General features: G+C 47.6%; 1 protein-coding gene across 6 annotated transcripts; it reads left to right on the top strand.

Moving 5' to 3' along the window:
• The first annotated feature begins 1,243 nt into the window (after positions 1-1,243).
• On the top strand, positions 1,244-10,818 carry prkcq (protein kinase C, theta). 6 transcript variants are annotated; one of them, XM_057854647.1, is made up of 19 exons: positions 1,244-1,780; positions 2,234-2,306; positions 2,384-2,452; positions 4,955-5,140; positions 5,929-6,128; positions 6,276-6,336; positions 6,704-6,872; positions 6,940-6,971; positions 7,048-7,133; positions 7,202-7,331; positions 7,403-7,512; positions 7,566-7,671; positions 9,083-9,234; positions 9,302-9,475; positions 9,542-9,633; positions 9,698-9,760; positions 9,855-9,993; positions 10,060-10,377; positions 10,448-10,818. In XM_057854647.1, the coding sequence occupies exons 1-19, from the start codon at positions 1,766-1,768 to the stop codon at positions 10,604-10,606; spliced, it is 2,334 nt and encodes a 777-aa protein (XP_057710630.1). In that variant the 5' UTR covers positions 1,244-1,765; the 3' UTR covers positions 10,607-10,818. The 6 variants fall into 6 exon arrangements, with proteins under 6 accessions (XP_057710630.1, XP_057710628.1, XP_057710629.1 ...); XM_057854645.1 differs by having other exon boundaries at positions 1,244-1,882; positions 4,899-5,140; XM_057854646.1 differs by having other exon boundaries at positions 1,244-2,306.
• The last annotated feature ends 1,408 nt before the right edge of the window (positions 10,819-12,226 follow it).

Here is a 12,226-nt window from a genome sequence, read left to right as displayed (position 1 = left end):
CGCGTTCCCGCCGCTCGACTCATTCCGTCTCGCTTGGGCCCAGATATAAAGGGAAAACGTACCGCTCCAGCATCCGAATCGTCCGGCTGGCCGAGCTCATCCCGGACTTTTGCCGCAAAGTTTGCATCAAGCTGCAGTGCTGCCCCAACCTCGTCGGACCCACGCTCGTCCCGGAAAAGTGCCCGGAGAGCTGCTTTGTCCAGACCAAAACCAAATACAGTGAGTTTCGGCCGATAGACCCCCGGTTCAAATAGGTCTACTTCGTGGCAAAGTCACTCGATTAAAAGAGCCGCGGGATCAGACGGCTATCGTCGACGGCCCCACGAGACTTAACGTAAGCTTTGCGTTTGTAGCTTATTATTACGGCAAGAAGAGGAAGCTGTCCAAGCCGCAGGGAGGGGAGGACGAGCCGCTTAGACCCAAACGCAAGAAAAGGAAGAGCATCTTCGTGCAGAAGAAGCGGCGCACGTCAGCGGCGGATTTGACCGCCGCCGGCTCGGCCCAGGTGCGACCGCCCGCCGCCGTTTTGAAGGACAATGGATTGCCCGGCTTCTCGACGCCAATTCCCGTCCTGCGTCAGGAAAGCGAGGAAGGCGAAGCGGACGCCGCGTCGCCGCCGTCGGGAAGCGAAGGAACCAGCTCGGAGGCCCGCGACGACTTGACCGACGCGTCGGTGGCGGACGCCGCCGGAGGACGCCCGCGCCGCGCCGTTGCGCCGGGCGGATCCGACGGTCACGTTCGGGAGGGTCGGCGGAGGTCTGCGCGCCAGCTGCCCGGCAAGTATCAAGCGCCCAAAGAAGACGCGCAGGTGCTGTCTTTTTTAAAAAAAAAAAATTATTTTAATCCTTTTAAAATGGAGAAAAACTCCTTCACAATGGATCTTTGTAACACACAGGATGAGGAGGAGGAAGAGGAAGAACCCCTGGTTCTGGACAGAAACCCTCTGGAATGGAGCGTGCAGGAAGTGGTCCAGTTCATCGGCTCCACCGACTGCGCGTCGCTGGCAAACATCTTCCAAGAGCAGGTGAGTAAAAGCGCCGAAGTGAGCCGCCGACTCCTCCTCTGGTCCGGTCTCGTGTTTGGTCGCCGCAGGACATCGACGGCCAGGCCATGCTGCTGCTGACTCTGCCCACCGTGCAGGAGTGCATGGACCTGAAGCTCGGGCCCGCCATCAAACTGTGCCACCACATCGAGCGCGTCAAGGTGGCCTTTTACAGACAGTACGCCAACTGAGCCTCCGGGAGCGAGAAGCAGGAAAAGCACAAAAACCGAGCCTTGTTTTTTTTTTTTTTTTGGATGGAATTTTTTCTATGAAGCACGCTGTGAACGGGCCAACCGTTTATATATATATTTGGACTATTTATTACCACCCTCATGTGATGAGCCATATGAATTTATTCCAGAAAGTTTAGTGAGCACACATAGTTGTGCGTCAATCTCCAACCGAGCGACTGCTGTTTATCTATGCAACTGTCTTGCTGTTATTTTGTTGAGAAAATAAATTTCTATTCATTTGTAGCCCTTTTCCCCTTTGTTTTATGTAGGACGTCATCATCGTGGAAGGCTCATTTTGTTGTCTGGCAACCGCGTAGTTGATTTTATTTTTTAATGACTCCAACTCTCAAAACACATATTTTAAAAACATTTCAGAATGATTTAAATTTGAACAATGATTGTCATTTGAACATGTACTAACGTTTGTTCAGTATTGACGTTAATTAGCATCCGGGTTACGTTTTTCGGACACCTGGTGGTAAACAACACAATGTGTAAACAGAAGGTAAGTTACCGTCTGTCTGTCTGTGTTTCGCATTTTTAGAATTATTTCGGCAGTATGAATTAGCATTTTTAGTTTGCTCAATGTGCAAGGGCTTCATCTTTGGTGTGTATTATTAAAATAGAAGAAAACACGTTTGCTTTGTTTGGCTCTCGGCTAACATGCTATGTATCAAAATCGCTAGCTTCATTTTCAGCCATTAAAGTAATTGGGGCTCATTTCTTTTCCTCCTGTTGTGAAGAAAAATGTCAATCACACCTGTTATTTTAATTGGATGTTTTGTTGTTGTTTTTTTTTTTTTTTGCATTTTCCGTCAAATTTTGTCATGAGCACAAACCAGAATACTGCTTTGTAGTATCAGTGCTGTATTTAATTTTCTGAGGTGTCATGTTTATTCGGCGGTTCATATGTGAAAGTTTTGAATGTTCTTTTTCCATTTGTCACATTTTCCATGAGTTGCCGGTGTTGCGCCTGCCTGCCGAGGGGAAGAAGACCGCCTGCGGGCAACTTTTTCCATCCACAATATTAGGTACACCCGCGCTATTAAAATGACACTAATCGCCACATCGTAATGATAATGAGCAACTCTCTCCACCACCACGTCAGTCATGCCGGTGACCTTTGGGACTCGTCTCCGCACGGGAGGGGAGAATATGCGCCTTCATTTTTCAAAAGGTAATGCATCAGTATCAGGAGGAATGGGAATTCAATGGGACTGTGAAGAAGAGACTGTGTGGAATTAAAAAAAAAAAAAAGTAAAAACATTGAAGCGTTTCAATCCTAAACAGCATTTTAGCTCTCCACTGTTTGCTAAAGTGCTGTCAAAACAACTTCCCTCATGGGAATCAATGGGGGGAGTCAAACATAGCCTACAGGAAATGTTTTGTCATTTTATGACTAAAATGAAATACTGTACTTGAAATACCAGCTGCAGTCGAGGTCGTGTTATCATGCTGTAGTTGTGAGCATATGCGCACTGTCCTGTACACCTTAATCACCATTGACGGCGATAGACGTCCAATCCTTTTGCCCGGGAGGGGAGCGATCAAAAACGGATCGTACGTCTACTCGTGTGCTTTTACGCGTCCGTGTAGCTGGGACTGGAGGGGGCCGCGGTTTCGTAGCGTCGGATTGGCTGCCGGTTGGTTCCCATGGTAACTCAGTAATCCTCTGAACAGGAAGTGGCACTGTATATGTGCTTCAACGACCGACACACAGTAACAAAAATACCAAGTGAAACATGCTTTATCTGCTGAACTGGGAAGTCAAAATGACGTGTCGTTCTCTAGAAACAGTTTTGATTTTTTTTTTTTGCACCAGTTAAGAATTAAAATGTAAACTCGCTGTAACTAATACATATTTGAGGGTGTTTTGGCAGCATTTCAAGCAGGAAACCTTACCAACTCCCGTGTGCTTCCTTGTATGTAAAATAAGAAATGTCGCCCTCCTGCGGACAAAACTGTAAGTGCGTCTAAATCCAACCGAGTAAAACAACCCGAGACAAAACAAAAAAGGAACATTGTTGCTGTGTGAATTGTTTCCAAAAATATAAAGTTGCTAATCTTTATTTATATCGCACTTTTTAATGTCCCAAAGTGATTTAATCGACAAATCACACGAGACAAAAAAGATAATCATAAAGACTTAAAAGTCCATAAACAATGAAAATTTAGCTCATCAAAATCCTGAGTATATTCAACAGTTAAAAATATGACAAAATAATACATTCCAATGCAATGCGTGCACATACTGCATTTAAGACCCATTTTGCTGGATCAAATTCTACCTTTTAAAAATGTCGACATCATGCATATTAATAGGCGCAAACATTTCAAATGAACGTCCCGTCACGTGATTTATGTGCGTTTCCGTCCTTAATCCTACGTTCTTGAACGCAGCACGGGCTCAAGTGACGTGTGTCACTCCGTATGCTCCAAAGTCACTCTGCTTGCTGTCAGACTCGTCGCAAACCCTCTCGTCATCTTCTCTAGGTTAGTTTTTTCTCTCTCTCTTTCTCTCTCTCCTTCATTGACCATCATGATAGCTTCATCTCCATTTGGAGCTGATTTCATTTGTTCAATGAAAACTGCTGGGTATGTTCAATTGCAAAGTTGGACTGTGTACTGGAGTGAGACTAAAATGTTGAAGTTACCCGTGCATTTTGTATTTTGTCTTTGAGCCGATGGCCCTGACCCCCGCCTTTCCTCTCTACTTCAAAAAGCGACGATGCTTTCAATCTCATGAAAGCCTGCGTAAAGGTCTCCGGCAGCTGGCGTGCTGGCACTTGACCTTCACGTGCGGAGCGCCCGTGGGCGGGGACGTGCCGTAAATATCATCTTTTGCATTTGATGGCGGCGGCTCCGTTTGACCGGCTTCTCACGATGTTGAAAAGCAGAGCGAGTAGAAGACAGACGCTCGAAATTGTCTGGTCGACATATCGCCGGAGGGAGAGGAAGTGATATGACTCGAGAGGCGACAGGAAGTTGCGCTGCGACGCGAGTGGGAGGACGCTCGACGCTTAGGAAAGTTGACGCGAAGACGGCCCGCTTCCTGAACGGCGGCGAACCAGCCGGTCGACTTGTCTTTGCGGACGGGCTGCCGGTTCAAATGGATCGGACCGAGTCGTTTGGATTCACAGCAGCCAGATATTTTGTTTGATTTCATCATTTTAGTCAGACACCATCGTGTGCTTCCAATTTCCAAGATCAGAAATCAGGTCGACGACCCTTTTCATACTTAAAATGGGACATTTTTTTCCCCCCACGCGTTCCCATATTCTTAACCGTCAATATGAATGTTCCCGGTGTACGTTTAGAATTTCATCTCTATTCTTAGTGCCGCGTGCAACATAAGCGGGCCTCGGATATCGCGGGTAGCGACAGCTCGTTGTGGCGGACTTACTGGCAATGTTGTCAGAAAAAGCCGTTTTGTTTATAGAGTATCTTGTTGCCAGCTGATCTGAAAAGATAGAAGGACTACATGAGTCCGATTGGATTTGGAAAGATTTCTTCAAAGGAGAGAAAGTAGCTTGTTTTAAATATTCCTTTTCTTAGTTCAAACTTGGTCATAGCCAGTTATCTGAGTCTCCATTTTGTATTTAAAAAAAGTTCTCTGTTCATAGGTGCTCCGGAGGCCAACCTCTTATTCCTCCTGCTCCTCCTCCTCCCCCTCGTTCAGAGCCGCCACAGCCCGTCCCGGTCGAAAAAAGGAGAGCGGCGCGTCAAGCGTGGAGGAAAGCCGGCGCCATGTCACCCTTCCTGCGCATCGGCTTCTCCAACTTTGAGATGGAGCCGGGCCTGGAGTACCAGGAGGAGGTGCTCAACCCTTACTGCGCCGTCTACATGAAGGAGGCCTACGAAACTGGTAGGATCGCCGCAAGAGGAGCACATTTGAAACTTCACCGACATGCTATTGTGATCAAATGGTACTGTATATACTAGAAATTGATAACACCAATAGGAGATTTTAAGAAGAAACATTATTCATGCATGACATCATTCCTGTTCATGTTGAATTTTCGAGAGTCAAGTTGGCTTCTGTTGCCGCGGCAATATCTCGACCCGCTGCCTGAGCGCCGGGCAGGTGTTTGGTGAAGACTGGCCTTTTCGACCAAAGTCAAGTTTTCTTTGATTTGCGCGATGAAGAATCTGAGCCACTTTACCTTGTCCTTTGTTTTTCTTGCATCCATTGAAATGCACGGTGATGCCCGGAGATAAGATTGACCTGACTATCAAGTTTTTCCAGCTGGGATTTAGATGTTAACCCTAACATCTGAGAAACTAAACAGGAAGTGAGCACGGCGTCACCTGATCCCCAAAGTCCCGCCGGACGCGTTTGCAGATGGCGGACGGACGACCGCCGCCGCCGCCGCCGCCGCTTTGGGGAGTCTTAACGGGCTTTATTGTGCGAACACGTGTGCTTTATATCTGCCACGTTATTATAACGCGCTGAAAAAAAAAAAAACATTCGGCAGATGCCAATGAGAGCCGATAATCTGGCGGGCAGAAGGTCAAAGCTTTCAACGCCGCGCTCGACAGATCTAAGCTCCCCGTCCTGGTTGTTTGGGTCAAAATATTGACCAAGGTGTTTGGAGTATAAAAATTGAAAGGTGTCCCTTTATTTTTTTGACAAAAGTGCCTTTTTCCCCGCAGAAAAGGGCCAGGTGTACAAGCAAAAGAAGCCCACCATGTACCCGCCGTGGAGCACCACCTTCGACGCGCACGTGCACCGAGGCCGCGTCATGCACGTGGTGGTGAAGGACCGCACGGCCGAGCTCAAGTCGGAGGCCGTCGTTTCGCTGGACTCGTTGGCCGCGCGCTGTAAGAAGGACGCCGGCAAGCTGGAGATGTGGGTGCGTCGCGCTTTACACCTTCGGTCCCTTTCGCGAGCGAGCGCATCGTCGCCATCTGTTAGCGCTCGGCTTTGCTCGCATACTGGATGACCTGAAGTGCAGGCCATGTCTCAATGGCAGTGAAACGTGTCTTTTTTTCTATCTCAGTTGGAATTAAAGCCGCAGGGACGCGTGCTGATGGAGGCCAGATATTATCTGGAGATAAGCGGTGAGTCATTTGACATTCAAGTCCGTCAAGAGTAAATTTCCACTCATAGAAATGACTTAACAGAATTTTCTACAGATGGTGAAACCTACAAGTGAGAGGGGGAGAACTCATGATTAAAAAAAAAATAGAACAACAGGTGGTACAGCGACCCTTGAAAGGACGCCACTTCCCGCGGTCTTCCATTTACTGTATTTTCTGGACTATAAGTTGCTTCCCCCCCACAGTGTGGCGGGATCTGTGGCTTGAGTAAATGTATTACAAAGGCTAGCGGGGTTCAATAGTTAGATGCAGTTTTTTGAAAAAAAAGACCTTATAAAGTCCAGGTTTCCCAAACAGTTGCGAAACTGTTAACGTGGTCTCGTTGCAGACGCGGCGGGCAAGGCCGATGGCGAAGGTGAACGCGAGGGTCTGTTTACGCTCCGTCACCGTCGCGGCGCCTTCAAACAGGCCAAAATTCACCTGGTCAAGTGTCACGAGTTTAGCGCCACCTTCTTCCCGCAGCCCACCTTCTGCTCCGTCTGCAAAGAGTTTGTCTGGTACGTTGTCGCTCGTTTTGGTTTTTCGTACTTTTGACATTCATCGGCTGTGTTTTCCGGCCGGCAGGGGTCTTAACAAGCAAGGGTACCAGTGCGGACGTGAGTGTCGGGAGCGCTCGGTGCCGCCGAGGCCTCGTCCGTCTGACGGCCCCCTCCTGTGTGCGTCTGTCTACAGAGTGCAACGCGGCCATCCACAAGAAGTGCATCGACAAGGTCATCGCCAAATGTACGGGATCGGCCGTCAACAGCAAGGAAACCATGGTAACGACCGACGAGAAGGTCCCGTCTTCGGGTCTGTGGAGACGGTGACGCCCGTGTCCGTTTGGCAGATCCACAAGGAGCGCTTCAAGATCGACATGCCGCACCGCTTCAAAGTGTACAACTACAAGAGCCCCACCTTCTGCGAACACTGCGGGACCCTCTTGTGGGGCCTGGCCAAGCAGGGGCTGAAATGTGAGGGTGAGACTTTGACCGACTCTTTTCCGAGCGCCTTCTCCTTTGGCTTAAAACGGCTCTGCTCACGGGCCTAGAATGCGGCATGAACGTCCACCACAAGTGCCAGAGGAAGGTGGCCAATCTGTGCGGAGTCAACCAGAAGCTGATGGCCGAAGCGCTGGCCGTCATCGAGAGCAAACAGCAGGTAGGGTCCGGGACGCCCGAGCGGGCGATGCGTCACGGGGTGTCCTCGTCTAGGCCCGGAGCGCCAAAGAAACGGATATCGTCGGTCGGGAAGGTCCGGTCGGCGTGGACCAGCCGGGGACCGTGCAAGAAACGGGTTCGGCGACATCTGCGACTAAAGGTACTGTCATTTTCGCACAATAAGCCGCAGCTTTCATCACTGTATTACGGGATATTTACGCCAAAAGATATTAACCAGTAACATTTTATTTGACAGTGGCATCATATGACTGTTATAAAACCAAATGAAGCAATTGGCTGCAAAGCTTCATTGCTTCTAGAAGCTTCATTTGGCCATCACTGCTCCCTTTGGGTAGACGGTCAACCTCTGCGTTCAATCCGGTTTTCTTCCATCATGCCTCCTAGCATGCGTTGCAGCGCTCCAGATGAAAATACCGTATTGGCCCGAGTATATTATTATAAGACGACCCCCTCTTTTTCAAGACTCAAAAAAGACTTTTTGAACACCACATTCATTTTTATACAGAAAATAATGACAGTACATCCGAAACAAATGATTAGAACAATATGTTTGGGAGAAAAAGCATGTTATTTTGCCTCATTCAAATCTCAATATCTGAACATATAAATATGTCAACTAAAGTGCAATCACATTCGTAAATGAATGTCTTCTGGTTTTTGAAATGTAAATAAACCAATCTATTGTGATAAAACAACAAAATTGCAATAATAAATGAGGTCTAACTAATTGTAATCTTGAAACAAATCTGAATAAGGAAAAACATTGCAATCAAATAATGCAAACTGGTTCAACTTGAGAGTAGCTGAGAGAGCTGTCATGACAGAACATTACTCCTCAAGTTCAGCATTGGCTTCAATGATAGCTGGCGCCATCTAGCATCGTGAATGGGTTTCATGTCTAGACCCCGAATATAAGACTCCCCCCACTTTTTCAGTCTTCTTTCAATGCAAAAAACACTGTCTTATATTTAGGCCGTGTTATGTGCTAATTATTTATTCACTTACTGTTCCAGTTGTTTCATTTATTGCTAGGTAGGGTATTTTGTGACGCTATTTGACAGTGGTGCCATAAGACTATCATAATGATGACATGACACTGCCATGAGCATGAATCAATTCTTATGACAGATGTCATTTTGTGTCATATGGCAAATTATCTCAATTTTGAATGGATGTCAACGATCCGAGCCGTGGTTAGTCAGATAATTTGTCACTTAATGACATCTGTTATAAGCATTCAGTGATGTCCATGATAGTGTCATGTCATAATTTTGAAAGTCTTACGACGCTGCTGTCAAATACAGTGTGACCAAATACCATAACTATCAATTCGTGAAACAATTGGGACAGTAGCTGAAGAAATATTTGGCACGGAACATGAATTTTGATATTTACATCGGTAGCGCTGCAATGCATGCTAGGAGGCACGTCTTACCTATTAACCCAAATCAATCGACAAATTAGCGTCACTGGACTATAAGCCGCAGGATTCAGAATGAAGGAAAAAAGTAGCGGTTCATAGTTCAAAAATTACCGTACTCTCCCCGCAGAGGTGCGGGGCGTTTCCTGGGCAGGGCCGGCGGCGGCCGAGGAACCTCTGACGGAAGAATACCTTTACGATGTTCCCGAGAGCGATCGGCCCAAGTTCTCCTTCGACGACTTTGTCCTGCACAAGATGCTCGGCAAGGGCAGCTTCGGCAAGGTGAAGACGCTCGACAAAGACCAAAAATATGACTCACTCGGACCGTTTTTTTTTTTTTTTTTTGCAGGTGTTTTTAGCCGAGCTTAAAAAGAGCGCTCAGTTTTTCGCCATCAAAGCTTTGAAGAAAGACGTGGTTCTGATGGACGATGACGTGGAGTGCGCCATGGTGGAAAGGAGGGTCCTCTCTTTAGCCTGGGAGAACCCCTTCCTCACACACCTACATTGCACTTTTCAAACCGAGGTAGTTCTCCTCCCCGCTCGTGTTTTAGCACGGCAAGTCGGACCCGCCTCTTCTTGTCCCGTCCAGGAGAACCTGTTCTTTGTGATGGAGTACCTAAACGGAGGAGATCTCATGTTCCACATCCAGAGCTGCCACAAGTTTGACCTGCACAGATCCACGTAGGCGCTCGCGCCTTCGATGTTCTGGCGGGAAGCCGGCTTCACGCTCGCTCTCTTCCCGCAGCTTCTACGCGGCCGAGATCGTCTGCGGCCTCCAGTTCCTGCATTCCAGAGGAATCGTCTACAGGTGGGAGTCGATACCGTACGTACTTTAAGATGAGAGGCTTGTCATTTCTTTCCTATGGTTTTTTTTTTTTTTTTTTTTTTTTTTTTTTTTTAAGGGACCTCAAGTTGGACAATGTGCTGCTGGACTGCGAGGGACACATCAAGATCGCCGATTTTGGCATGTGCAAGGAGAACATGTCGGAGGAGGCCAGGACGTCCACTTTCTGCGGGACGCCCGACTACATCGCTCCCGAGGCGAGCGACCCGACCGGAGTATTCCGCTCGCGAGCGGAGGTGACCGATCCGCTCCTTTGTGTTCAGATCCTACTGGGCCAGAAGTACAACAGCTCGGTGGACTGGTGGTCCTTCGGCGTCCTGCTCTACGAGATGCTCGTCGGTCAGTCGCCGTTCCGCGGCCGAGACGAGGAAGAGCTTTTTCAGTCCATCCGCACCGACGACCCCGCGTACCCCCGCTGGCTGACCCGAGACGCCAAGGACATCCTGATCAGGCTGTTTGTCAGAGAGCCCGAGGAGCGGCTGGGAGTCAAGGGGAACATCAGGTCGCACGGCTTCTTCGGCGCCACCGACTGGACGGCGCTAGAACAGCGGAAAGTGACGCCTCCCTTTAAGCCCGCCTCGGTAGGTGACGCTTACGGTTGGAATCTGCGGAATATACCGGTGACAAAACCTGACCCGAACTCGCCCGCAGACGTCCCCCGGCGACTGCGGCAATTTCGACAAAGAGTTCACCGACGAGAAGCCGCGCTTGTCGCGCGCCGACCGGACGCTCATCAACAGCGTCGACCAGACCGTCTTCCGGAACTTCTCCTTCGTCAATCCCGGCGCGGCCCGCCCGCCGGCGCGCTAAAGCCGGCCGACCGACCGACCGACCGCTCGCTTCTCTCTGGTAGCATCATAGCAACTATTCAGACCTCGCCTTGCCGCTCGTGGTCGGCTAAATGGGCTATCGATAATCATCTCGTTGTTGTCAGTGACTTTTTGTTTACATTGAATTTCTTAGTCTGTCTGGCACTCATTGTGAGTGGGTAATAATAAAGCCCGTCTCGTGTGAAACTTCAATATTCGGCTTCAATATTTGATATTTTGTGAAAAATGGCAGCTTCGAGGAATGGTGACTTTCCAAAACGGGCGGCTTTTTCTGGAACTGGTCTAATTGCTGCTGCTTTTCAGGGAAACCCGGTGCAAGATCAGCAGTCGAGAGCAACGTGAGGCGCTATGTAAGTAGGACATACATAGTTTGTTTCACTAGGTGGCGTCAGAGCACAATTTTCAAGAAATTCCATCGGATCCAAATTGGCCTCATAAATAATGCAAATAAAAATCGAACTGGAAATTGACTTCCAATCATGTGGCTCTTGAAAAGTTTGTCACTCGCAGACGTCCGAGAATTCGCTGCCAACCCTGGATTGGACGTCTGTCACTGTCAGTGGCAACCAATTTGCCATCATTGAATACAGTAAATATATCTAGCCACTTTGTCACGGTTATCTACTTTTTAAAAGTTTGATCTTACGTGTTAGTATTTAATATGGCTTTAAAATGAATAAGTATGGAATCGGCAGTCTCGGACGAGCCCTCACTCAGACGTTTTATCAGGTAGAACAAACTGATAAAAAGAAGGAATTAGTGTCAAAGTGCAACTCATGAAAAGAAATGAATAAAAACATTGTGGTGGTCAGTAAATGTTACTTGAATAGAGCAAGTGCAGGGAAAAATCTATGGAATCATGATAAAGAAAACAAATCTCTTGTATTTATATTTAGTAGCACCACCTCTGGCCTTTATGACAGCTTGTCTCAGTCTCTGAGGCACGGACTTGAGTATTCTTCATCAATTCGGTGCCAACTCTCTTTGATTGCCGTTGCCAGACAAAAGTTCCAGCATCATCAACTTGTCAAAGAGTCAAATATCTGCATTGGACAAGGTGATGATGCTGGAACTTTGGTATGGTGCTGTTCCAGTGAGATTTACAAAGACGACTGCCTGAAGAAAACATCAAAATTCCCTCAGTCCTTGATGATATGGGTGGGGCTGGATGTCAGGCAAAGGCACTGTGGTTAAATCTTCAATAAAAAGGTTTATATTGAAATTTTCGACAGCTTCAATTAAAGATGACAGTGCATCATGCCACAGAGCTAAGACTCATCCAGTCAATGTCATGGCCTGCAAATAGCCCAGATCTCAACCCTATTGTTAACCTGTGGTAGAAATGGTCCTCTGCAAGGCAAGGATGATCTGGCAACTGCAATCAGAGAGTTGGCACCAAATTGATGAAGAATACTCATCAAGTCCATGCCTCAGAGACTGCACACTGTCATAAAAGCCAGAGGCGGTGCTACTAAATACTAGAGATGTGTTTTGATTGTTATTTCTCATGATTCCATATATATATATATTTCCTTGCACTTATTCTATAAAAGTAACATTTTCTCTTTGTGTGTTTCTGAATGCTTAAGAGTTGCACTTT

This window comes from Corythoichthys intestinalis, chromosome 13 (genome assembly GCF_030265065.1).
Source record: "Corythoichthys intestinalis isolate RoL2023-P3 chromosome 13, ASM3026506v1, whole genome shotgun sequence".
Classification (NCBI taxonomy): domain Eukaryota; kingdom Metazoa; phylum Chordata; class Actinopteri; order Syngnathiformes; family Syngnathidae; genus Corythoichthys; species Corythoichthys intestinalis.
Note: the sequence above shows the minus strand (reverse complement) of the source record. Positions and strands in the feature narration are given on the sequence as shown.

What these genes read in the sequence shown, in the direction of transcription:
- prkcq (XM_057854645.1), top strand. Translation starts at nt 1,861, where the DNA reads ATGTGCAAGGGCTTCATCTTTG. An exon ending in ATTGCACTTTTCAAACCGAG is followed by an intron (nt 9,476 to 9,541) that starts GTAGTTCTCCTC and finishes TGTCCCGTCCAG; the next exon opens with GAGAACCTGTTCTTTGTGAT. An exon ending in TCCAGAGGAATCGTCTACAG is followed by an intron (nt 9,761 to 9,854) that starts GTGGGAGTCGAT and finishes TTTTTTTTTAAG; the next exon opens with GGACCTCAAGTTGGACAATG.